Below are 10447 nucleotides of genomic sequence, written 5' to 3'. Positions count from 1 at the left end.
CCAGGCACAGGGACCGTGGTCCTTACAGAGCCCCAGAAGCTGTGCTCTCCAAGTTGCTTAATGATGTTTGCTCTGTCTGTTGGCACTGGCTGTCTGGTGAGATGCCAGGTTCTGTCCAGCCATCAGACCCAATCTGGGCAGCATGGGGCCAGAAGCAGCTTGGGCTGAGAACCAGGGCTTTCACTTTACAGGGCAATCACTTTACATCTTGTAATGTAAATGTAATGTAAAGCCTATGAGTCTCATCCTTCCTGGGGGTGCCTCTGCCAGGGCAACCCCCATGGAAAGGATGCCACCGCTGGGAGCTCACAAGCATTTGCCTGCAGACAAGGCCCACAGCCCCCACAGAAGAAACCAGCCCCAGAAAATACCCAACATGTTTCCAAGAAGTACTTTTAAATAAAAATTTATTAAAAATAGTAATTCTTGCCAGTAACAAATCACGCTAAAGCAACATAACCGTCATGTCAAAGGAATAAGTAGTCTAACTTAACAGCAAGAATCTTTTCTCAGGAAGAAAAGAGTCAAAATACTGAAATTGTCTCCTTTACAATTAACTGGACTAAAGCTCTTCAGGTATCATCCAGATATGACTATCACCTTGCACATGCCAGTGGACACCTTGTGAGGCTGATGGATTTGGTTCCAGAGCCCATCTTTTATTTGTAATTGTGCAACTTGGTGCACTTCATTTCTGACCTCGGCTACAAGCAGGCTGGGTCTGACTCAGGGTTGCATTTCGTGGTAAGCCCAGCCAGTACAAGTGTGTTCCAGCTGGACGGGTGTAATTTCATTCTTCCCTCCCCTGTGGCATCTTTTTGGCCCATGTTAGGCTACAGTTCTTATCTAATAAAGCCCAAGTTTGAAAGTGAAAATCACATCACCACATTCCCCCTGGCAAGCTCCACGGTATGTTTACTCAGTCTTTATTTTTGGAGCAGCTTTTTTACTCTAGCTCATGCAGCATCCAGCCTGGGGGAGTCTGGGTCTGTGCCTGGCCTTCCTAGGTACATTTAAAGTTCTACGCAGTCTACATCAGTGCTTGGGAAAGAAAAACTGAACAGGTTTGATCACTGGCTTTTGGAGTCACGGGTGCTCCCCATGAGAAATCTCTCCAGAAAACTCAGTTTCTGGTATGGGAACTGGCCACCACAGACTCCCTGCACCAAGCTGTAGCAGGAATGGGCACTCCTCCTTGGGACAGATTCCCAGGTGAGAATATGGCTCAACTTGCTGGGGATCTGAGCTACTCAGATTGCAGCCTGCTGGCTCGTTGCAAAGCCTGCCCTTTTCCCAGAGAGGACAATCAGGGAAAGAGAATCTGCAAAGGTACTTCTGAGCAAGTCCCCATCCCATCATGGACTCATGCACTTTTTAAAGGCAGATGGACAGGGAGATGGGTGTTGGGAGACACCAAGAAGGGTTTGAGCTCTGCCCTCTTGGGCCTGCCTTCAGGGAAGGAATGGGAAAAGCTTTCTTCTACATGCCACCGGGGCTAATTCTGGAGGGCTGAGGAGGAGATTGTGCATTGCTCATGAACTGAGGGTTGATGTACACTTCAGTCATCTCTTGGCAGTCCTCTTCTCTGACCTCATGGAGGTCAAAGAAAGTTTTCAGTAGGTCTGAGTTGAAGTAGTGCAGTGCGACAATAGTGATCCCAACCACAAAACAGAGCAAGCCTGGAAGACAATGTGCTCTCTGAGAGCAATCCTGTAAACACCAGCACATTTCCCTCCCCATATCCTACTCTGATGGCCCCCTATTGAGGGACAATACCTTCTCCTATGAAAGATGGCATACTACTGTATGAGGTCACTTCAGCTTCTGTGCTGAGCATCATAAAAAACAAGTATGTGTCTTAAATCCCAGGCTTATGGTCCCCAATTCCTTGCACTGCTGCAATTTAGGGACTAAAAACCCCTCCACCACCCTCAAGACAGGGACGGTGCTCCCAATTTTGCCAGCCCTCTTCATATCTCTGCTGGGAGCTGTTGTGCCAAGACACGGGGCGAGCCTCCACTGGGCTGCACTCCCCAAGCTCTCTTGCCTCCATTTATGAGGAAAAAAATCTGGAACTCTTGCAAACCCAGACAGACTCTGTGGTGAGTCCTGTTGTAGCTTGTACTTACCAATCACTAGCGTGAGCCAGAAAGATCCCCCATAGTCTATGAGCAGGGATGCGGTCCCAAATTGGATCGGGCATATCAGGGAGTTCCTCACAGTGGAGAAGGAAAGCAATGAAAAGATCGTGAAAGCCCCTGTGATCAGGACCATGTAGCCTCCATAGACTAGGACAGGCATGGAGAAGAGCATGTTGGAGATGAGCCACGTGCAAAAGGCCACCCTGGAAACAAGAGAAGACCACTGGATAAGATGCGCAAGTGCCATAGCCAAGGAAGTTCTACATGAGGATTTCCATGTGGAAGCAGAGATTCGTGGTATTCATGCCCCATCCCTGGAGGTGTTCAAGGCCAGGCTGGATGAGGCCCTGGGTAATCTGATCTAGTGGGTGGTGTCCCTGCCCATGGCAGGGGGGTTGGAACTGGGTGGTCTTTAAGGTCCCTTCCAACTTGAGCCATTCTACGATTCTTTGTTTCCCATGTCCTTGCATCTCCCCTGCAGAGAAGGGCTCACCAGAGAGTGGCCGACGCGTAGTGGCCAGAGATGCGGTACTGCCTGTGCATGTTGCAGGGGCTTTCTGTGGTGAACTTCTCCGCCACGTAGAGGATGGGGCTGGGCAGCCCCTTCTCCAGGCCCTCCCTGTAGCTGTGGTCGTAGTCTGCATCGAAGCTCCAGGCAAAGTGCTCGTTGTAGTTGATGGTCTCATTGACCTGATTCACCGGGTTTCCTGCCAGAGGAGGAAGACTAAGGTCTTGCTGTGGCCCAGCAGGCTGAGCACTGCCAGCCAGGAGCACAGGCAACCCAGTTATGACATCGGCTCAGAAGCCTCCAGTAAAAGCAAGGCCATCCACAAAGCACTTGGAGACCTCCCAAGGCCATGGCCTCCAGAACTACGGGCAGGGACATCAGACTCACCCACCAGCGTGACATTCACCCCTGCCAGGCCAACGTGCAGCCCGATGTCCGCCTTCACCATGGCACTGCTGAAGGACTTGTAGGAGATGTTTGCTGTCACCCATCCGCTCTCCCAGTCCCCCGTGAACTGGACAGCTGCCAGAAACAATTGAAGGGCGGTTAAAGAAGGGTTGGTCTCGGACCTTGCTGTACTCAAGGTGGGCCTGGGATGAGCTCAAGCTGCCACCTTCCTTCTGTGGCACCGCAAGGGAGTGTAAGAAGGGCAGGAGAAATGACTCAGCCGTAAGGACGTGCCTCAACCAGCTCCCACGCCCTGGCAGAGCTCTTGTCCTCCTCTTGCTGAGCATCCACTCCCTCAGTCCTGGAGCGGGGGGAGCTCAGATTCCCAGGAACAATCCCCAAGACCTGATTCCTCCTTGGACATTCTCTTCAGGACTTCCCTCCAAGCTCCCCACCATGGCAAGCACCACAGCCCCCAAGGACAGGGCTCAGAAATGAGCCCATTCCTCAGCCTCAGGAACAGGGGTGAGTTTCATTGCCATTATTAAGCTCCCTAGGAAGCAGCATATAGCACTAATAGTGAATAGCAAAAATTCACTAGAATTTTTGTCAAATAGAGGTGGTTGAGAGGGGTGGCAAGCACCATTGCAGCTTTTGCTTGTCATTTCAATTGGGGGAAAAAGAAAAACTTGAACCATTTTTGGTATAGTTTTTTTGAAAAAAAAGCTTGTTTTTCTGAAACACTTTCACTTTGCCATGGACTTAATTTTCCAGCAATAATACAAGCTGAATGTAAAGACAATGATTGAATCTCAGGCTGCACAAGACCTTTCAAACCTGCCTGAAAATAAGTTCAGCTGCTGAATCAACTTGTGAGAGCACTGATCCGGTTGCAGTTTTGTAGGAACATTTTCTAGCTGCAGGGCTGAGTGTGCCCAACTGAAGACAGAAATCCTGACGCTGGCTTTACGACAATTAATTCCTCTTGTGTGCCCAAGCAGCACCTGGCTGCATCCTTGTACTGAGAACAGCACTGGATGGCTCTCCAGAGCTGAGTGAGTACTGAACTGGTTCAGGCTGTTCAGGCTGTGGAGCAAGCCACGATCTCCTTCCCTCCTCCAGCTGCAACCTGGCACCGTGTTCCCTGGCAGCTCTGGTGGCATCTCCCAGCACTTAGACACCCCCAGGTGGAGGGCGACCACCACATGCCAGGCTGGGCCCCATAACCCATATGTCAGGTAGCAGAGTCAAGCAGCTGGTCACAGTTTGGCTATCCACTTCTATCCACTTTTATCCTCAAGTCGTTTCTCATTTCAGCTGTGCTTCATCATCCCACTCCAAGCAGTCTTATCAGTCCTGTACTTTAAAGCTAGGGTTTCTTTGATTTAGGGTCAGGACTGGTTGCTCTCCCCACCCATCACCTTCCCTCCCCTCACTGCTGCTTATATACCCTGTAGCCCTGTCCAAATTTGAAATGCCCACAGCCTGGACTTTGCAGGTTCCAGCTGTCAGTCCCATTTATTACAGAAGATTTCCTGTTTTCTGCTCAATCAAATCCTCTTTGTGTACTCCTGCCTTGCTCCTTGGAAAGTCTTTACCCCCTGCTTTCATTCTAACTATATTTTAGTTTGTCCTGCTCTCTACATCACTTTCACCCTCCAGTTTTGCCTGGCCACAGCCCGAGCTACTTATCTGTGCTCCCGGGGCACCAGGTGGCTCAGGAATGCTTGTGCAGCTGGAGGAACATGGGGCTCTTTGACCTCCTCAGTGCAGTTAGAGCAAGCAAAGTGCCTTCCCAATTCAGAAGCGAGCTCGGGCACCTCTAAGAGCTCTCAGCCCCTGTGCGAGTGGTGGGGGAGCCCAACTGAGAAGCTGCACGGCTGCTTTGCATAGTAAGGGAAGGGCAAACAGCCTCTGCCAAGGCGTGGCTGTGATCACCGGCTCATACTCCCCAGACACAGACTCTGCCCCAGGGTCAAATCCTGCCCTGTGCTCGCCCTCGAAGGGGTGCGCAGCACTTACCAACAATCACCACTCCCACCACCAGGCTGAGGAGAACTCGGAGCATCCAGTACAGCCTCTGCATGGAGAGAGGTGGGATGTCAGGCACGGAGGAACAGCCCCTGGCTGTCCTCCTGCCTCGCCCCAGCATCCAAAACGTGGGCAGTGGACGCTTATCCCCAGGAGGAAGGGTCACGCACCGCCCGTCCACGGATGCCTGGGATGATGAGCAGGAAGCTGGAAGCGAACGTCAGGAAGACAATAATCACTATGATGGTGCTGACATCGAACACAAAGTGCTTCCTCTGCTGCGGGTAGAAGGGGTAGACGCCATCGAAGAGAGTCATTCTGCACCTCCAGAAGCCTGGGGGAGAGAGGCAGTCACAGCAGAGGCTCAGACTGCCTCGTTCGCTTCTTGAGCCTGTGGTCACCAGCTCCAACTCAGCTCTGGAATAACCAGCTGCGGGAGGTCCACCTCAAAACTCAAGGAAATGACGCTGCAAGGAAATGGACGCGATGAAATACTCCCCAGAAGAGAAACATGCCACCCAAAGCCCTCAGGGGAGAAGAGGAAGTGCCTGGGTCAGGGCTTAGCCAGCCTGAGGGGTTTGTGGCTGCGTGGGGAACCGCAAGGTACTGTCCTGCTGCAGCTTGAGGAACAGCCCAGACTCGGAAACCTGCCGAGCAGCTCCTCCCCAGACAGAGCCAGGTTTTTCCCTCCAGCAGATGTGGCCAGGGCTTTCCACTTTGTGGTGTGCCCTTCGAGGAAGTCTGCAAGTCAGCAACCACTGTTCCTCCAAGCTGGCACATGCGGACTTCCTCCAAAATGACAATGAACCACTGAGAACATTGACTTCACAAAAGCAAAATTATCCCAGCCAGGGGCACCATCACCAACCACAGCAAAGCCCACTACCTCCATTGCCACCCCCTCTCCTCAGAGGGGTTTTTCCCCAGGAACTGCAAAGTACAGTCTTAGGAGTAGCAAAGTATGATCTCTTTCTATGCTCAGTCCAGAGTGGCCCCAAAGGAACAGAAGCAACCTGTGGACCTGGGATGTGGGTCCAAGAATGGAGCACTGGCACGCATAAGCATCAAGGGCAAATCTTTACATTATAGGAGACTGAGCTATACAAAATCAAATGGCAAAGTGTGCAGTTCCAAAAGATTGCTTTGAACTCCCACCAACACTTTAGTTCTGGCAATTACAGAAATTCACCCATTTCTGGGCTAGATATTTTCTACCAAGACTGATTACATTCTTAGTCCTTTCATTTTGCTTATTTAATAGCATCTCTGCATGTAACTACCCTGGGAAGTCTTCAAAAGTCAAGGAATGCCAGAACTAACATGACTCACAGCCAAATATAATTTCATTCTATCCTTGCATGGAGGAGTTGATTTTATTCTTATTTTCTGAAAACAGTAATAATCATATTTTTAGATAAGATCCAAACCAAAGCAATTCAGCCACAAAAGCGCAGGTCTCAAATCCCTAGAAGTGGGTGATGATTACAGTAAGTATCTTAAAACGATTTACCAGGGCAGCTGAAGTCACTTTTCAATCCATAAAGCAATATTTTGTTTCAGAATAAATGTCTGTCAAGAAACCCAGATCATTACAGCAAACAGTTTAACAGACACTGAGTTTTACAGGGAAATTGTCTGGCTCACAACTGATCTAGCTCTCATCTTATCTAGACTCTCTGTTCCAGAATAACAGAGCTATCAAGTATACTTATAAATCTTGTTTCGTATTGTTTTGTTGTAATTATTCCGGCATATTTCCATGGACAGCCAAGAACGGAGCAGGACAGCCTTCAATCACCATTCCTACTAGGATTACCTGATGAGCAGGAGCTGTAATTGAGTCCCAATGTTACAATATCAAACTGAAGTCCAGGGTTCCCAGATCAGCAAATGTGCCTACAGTCTGAGAGGCTGTAAGAGAAGGAATAAACAACCAGTTTAGACTACAACTAGTTAACTCTTGTTTTCTTTAATTTCACTGTTTTCATTTTATCTTTGTCCAAACTTCAAAAGATGGAAATGCTTGGGAAGGGACACTTTCCAAGTCTGCATTCACTGAAATGCAACTCTGCAGCTTAAAACAGTCATCAAAAGACCAGTGATATATAAGAACTGAAAACACAGAACTTAACATGGAAAATGTTTCCTTTTTTAATCTAATTTAACTTTCAAACAATATCAAGGGATGTTTATATTTTGTCTACAATATAATTTATAAGAACAGTTCTGGGGGGAATTCCTAGCGAAACAGTGCTTTCTGCTGCTGCCTGTCCAATCTTTCTTTGAATTTCCTCCATGGAAGACCAGTTCCTTGGCATTTTCACAGCGTTGAAGTGGAAAACTGGGGCCCGCAGCTCAGGGCAGAAGAACTTGAAGTTGTTGCACCTTGGAAAGCATCCTCCATGCAGAAGCAAGTATGTAGCTCTAGAGCCCTTGTCATCTCCTCTATCGATGTATGGAGACAGAAAGTCTAGAGACATCTTCAAGGAAAGGTTCAGTAATTTAATAGAAATGGACATAAAAGTATATATTTCGTTTGAAATATTCTGGACTAGCAACCATGTTTTCCTGTCATAGAATGAGTCAGGCTGGAAGGGAACTTTCAGAGGACTCCAGCCCAAACCTCACAGTAGAGGCAACAGCAACCCTAGACTGGGTTGCTGGGGGCTGCAGATTGATACTTCCATCAAAATTTCCAAGGGCATTCTCTTGGAAGTTCAGGGGTGTGGGGACTCCCTGTATTATCCCACCCCCGGGAAAAAAAAAAAAAAAAAAAAAAAAGTCAAATCAATTTAAGGAAAAACTTCTGTGTTAGTTCAGGATGGAGATCCATCCTTTCCTCCCCACCCTCACCCATCCGGGACCCCTTAGGCAGGGTAGCGAGCGCCAGGGGCTGCTCCCCGGAGCTCGCCAAGGGCTGGGGCAGCAGCGGGGCGCCCCGCTGCGAGGCGGCGGCGGCGGGCAGCGGGGCGCGGGCGAGCCGGCGCGGGCAGCGGCGGCCCTTCCCCAGGCACCTACCTGCTGGCGGCGGCGGCGCTCGGGTAGTACCGGCCCGCGCAGCGCTCTTATAGGCGGCGGCGGGCGCGGAGCCCTATGTAAATGCCGGCACCGCCCGCCCCGCCGCACAGCCCGCAGCACCGCCGCCACGGTGAGTGCCGCGGCTCGGGGACCGCGGCCACGCGTGTCCCGACCGCGTGGGGGCCGCGGGGGTCGGGGACCTCGGGGGGTCGCGGCTGCGCCTGTCCCCGCCTGCGTGGGGGGCTGTGGATGGGTTCCACGCGTGGCCCCGCCTGCGTGGGGGCTGTGGATCGGTTCCACGCGTGGCCACTTCTGCGCGGGGGTGATGGGGGTCGGAGCTGCATGTATTGCTGTTTGGTTGGGGGGGGCACTGGGGTCAGCACCATGCGTGTCCCCGCTGAACATGGGGTGCATGGGGTAATGGGGCCAGAGCCACGAGCGTCCCCGACTGGGTAGGAGGTGCCAGGGGATCACTTCCACGCATCTTCCCTGTTGGTGTGGAGTCAGGGGGATCGGGGCCACACTTGTCCCCCCGCGTGGGGGAGCAGGAGCTAGGGCTGTGCATGTTGCTGCCTGCCAAGGCGTGGCGCGGGTTGAGCTGTGCGCTTGTTGTTGCCCGTGGGGGGGCAGGGGGTTGTGCTACTTCTCTCCTCTGACACGGGGGGCAAAGTGTGATGGGGCCATACATGTCCTTGGCTGTGTGGCGTATGGAAGGGGCTGGGCCATAAGTTTCTCACCTGTGTGAGGTATGGGGTGAGATAAGGCCATATGTCCCCACCTCCATGGGAGCCGGGCAGCCAGGCCACTGGTGTCCCTACCTGCTTATTAGGGGACAGGGTGAGATGGGGTACATGTCCCCATCTACACAGGAGACCTAGGGGCCAGGGCTACTGGTGTCCCTGCCTGCTTGGGGTATGCACTTGTACAGGGTACTAGGAGGTTGGGACCACCCATGTCCCTGCCTGCGTGGAGAACTGGGGGGCCTGTGTGGCAGCAGAGTAGGATGGGGTCATACATGTCCCCCTCCTGCAGGGTGCAATGGAGCCCTGCATATCCCTGCCTGTCAGGGTTTGGATCCATAGGACAAGGTGGGCTGAGGACATGAGATTTGGGCTATGCAGGTAGGACCCCCTTGGGACTTATGTCCCACCAGAGGAGGGAGTCCCTGCTGTGCTCTGTGGTGACCTGAGGTGGACAAGCTGGAGATGCTGCGGGCCCCTGTGTCATCACTGTCCAGAGTGTGTGTCCAGGTTTGGGTTTTTGTGGACAACATCCAAGGCTGGAGAGATGCAGTCTGTTCTCAAACCCCAGGGCTGGCTGGCTGGTGGGGGAAGGTGGCAGTCCCCCAGCCTGTCCCACCAAGACTGGAGTGGGGGGGAGAGAAAAAAGCTGTGACTAACAGGGGCCATAAGGACAAGGCTTCAAGCTTCTCAGACGCCTTGAGTCTTCTTTACCTGTATGGTCACCCTCAACTCAGCCACAGCACTGCCACTCCTCTGGTATGCTGACGGGGTTCACAGTCCCAGCTGACACATGCCTCTGGGGAGAGCTCAGGAGATGTTTGAAGGATGAAGCCTTAACTCTGGGGGAACCAAATCTGCTGAGATCATTTTAGCTGGAGGTTCTGGCTCTGGGGAAGCCACATGCATATGCACCCTCTTCAGCAGGGTTTCAACATACTCAGGTTTAAGATAGGGCACAGGTTTGCTCTCTAATGGGAAAAGACAGGGCTTGGGAAGCTGGTACTTCCTTCCACTAGGTGCAGATGGAGGGAGTGACTTTCCCAAGGTGGCACAGGAATCTGTGGAACAGCAAAACCTGGAGGGCTCATCATACCTTACAAACTTATTGGTAAACTTGATAAGACTATCGAGCTAATCCAAGCTTGCAAAACTTTCAATTGGCAAGCTGCACCATGGGCTTCCAAGGTCAGCCACATTTCGTTATGTCAGGGAAGCTCCTGGGTGGATTGGCAGGTTTGGAGGCAGATCTGAGAGCAGGAGGCTCTTTCTGGAGAAGCCAGGTGATGGGTCCTCAAAACATGGAGAACACACTGGAGAGAGTGAAGCTGGAGCTCTCAGCTGCAGCATGGCAAAGCATCCAGTAGGACAGCTGAGTGCTGCTCATGGGATGCCTGTCTTCCTTGGGCATGGGGCCCCAAGCTCAGATGTGCATCTTCCCCTTCTTGAGAGTGTCCTGTAAAGATTCATGTTACTCAGTCTTGCCTTTGAGGAAGTTCCCAGCCATGGCTGGAGAAAGTCTGATAGACAGGGGAGATGTAGTGTCATGTCTCCCCATGCCTGCACAGTCCAAATACTGCCATGAAGAGGTGCTCCTGGAAAAGGGAAATGGCTCTTGAAGT

At 51.7% G+C, this 10447-nt stretch overlaps 1 protein-coding gene across 3 annotated transcripts; it reads right to left on the bottom strand.

The window, feature by feature from the left end:
- Positions 1 to 304: 304 nt before the first annotated feature.
- Positions 305 to 6981, bottom strand: LOC121076249 (dual oxidase maturation factor 2-like). Of its 3 annotated transcripts, none has more exons than XM_040570389.1 (7): positions 6884 to 6981; positions 5238 to 5534; positions 5059 to 5116; positions 3037 to 3171; positions 2635 to 2848; positions 2130 to 2344; positions 305 to 1679 (listed from the first exon to the last, which is right to left on the bottom strand). In XM_040570389.1, exons 2-7 carry the CDS (start codon positions 5382 to 5384, stop codon positions 1480 to 1482), a joined length of 969 nt encoding a protein of 322 aa, XP_040426323.1. In that variant the 5' UTR covers positions 5385 to 5534; positions 6884 to 6981; the 3' UTR covers positions 305 to 1479. The 3 variants fall into 3 exon arrangements, with proteins under 3 accessions (XP_040426323.1, XP_040426324.1, XP_040426325.1); XM_040570390.1 differs by having other exon boundaries at positions 5238 to 5401; XM_040570391.1 differs by lacking the exon at positions 5238 to 5534 and having other exon boundaries at positions 6884 to 6975.
- Between the last annotated feature and the right edge of the window lie 3466 nt (positions 6982 to 10447).

The sequence above is a fragment of the Cygnus olor genome, chromosome 11, assembly GCF_009769625.2.
Source record: "Cygnus olor isolate bCygOlo1 chromosome 11, bCygOlo1.pri.v2, whole genome shotgun sequence".
Taxonomy (NCBI): Eukaryota; Metazoa; Chordata; class Aves; order Anseriformes; family Anatidae; genus Cygnus; species Cygnus olor.
This window is presented reverse-complemented; position numbering and strand designations above follow the sequence as displayed.

Coding starts and splice junctions, on each gene's coding strand:
- LOC121076249 (XM_040570389.1), bottom strand. CDS start 5,384: ATGACTCTCTTCGATGGCGTCTACCCCTTCTACCCGCAGCAGAGGAAG. Junction 2,345..2,634: donor TACGCGTCGGCCACTCTCTG/GTGAGCCCTTCT, acceptor TCTTGTTTCCAG/GGTGGCCTTTTGCACGTGGC. Junction 1,680..2,129: donor CTGGCTCACGCTAGTGATTG/GTAAGTACAAGC, acceptor ATTGTCTTCCAG/GCTTGCTCTGTTTTGTGGTT.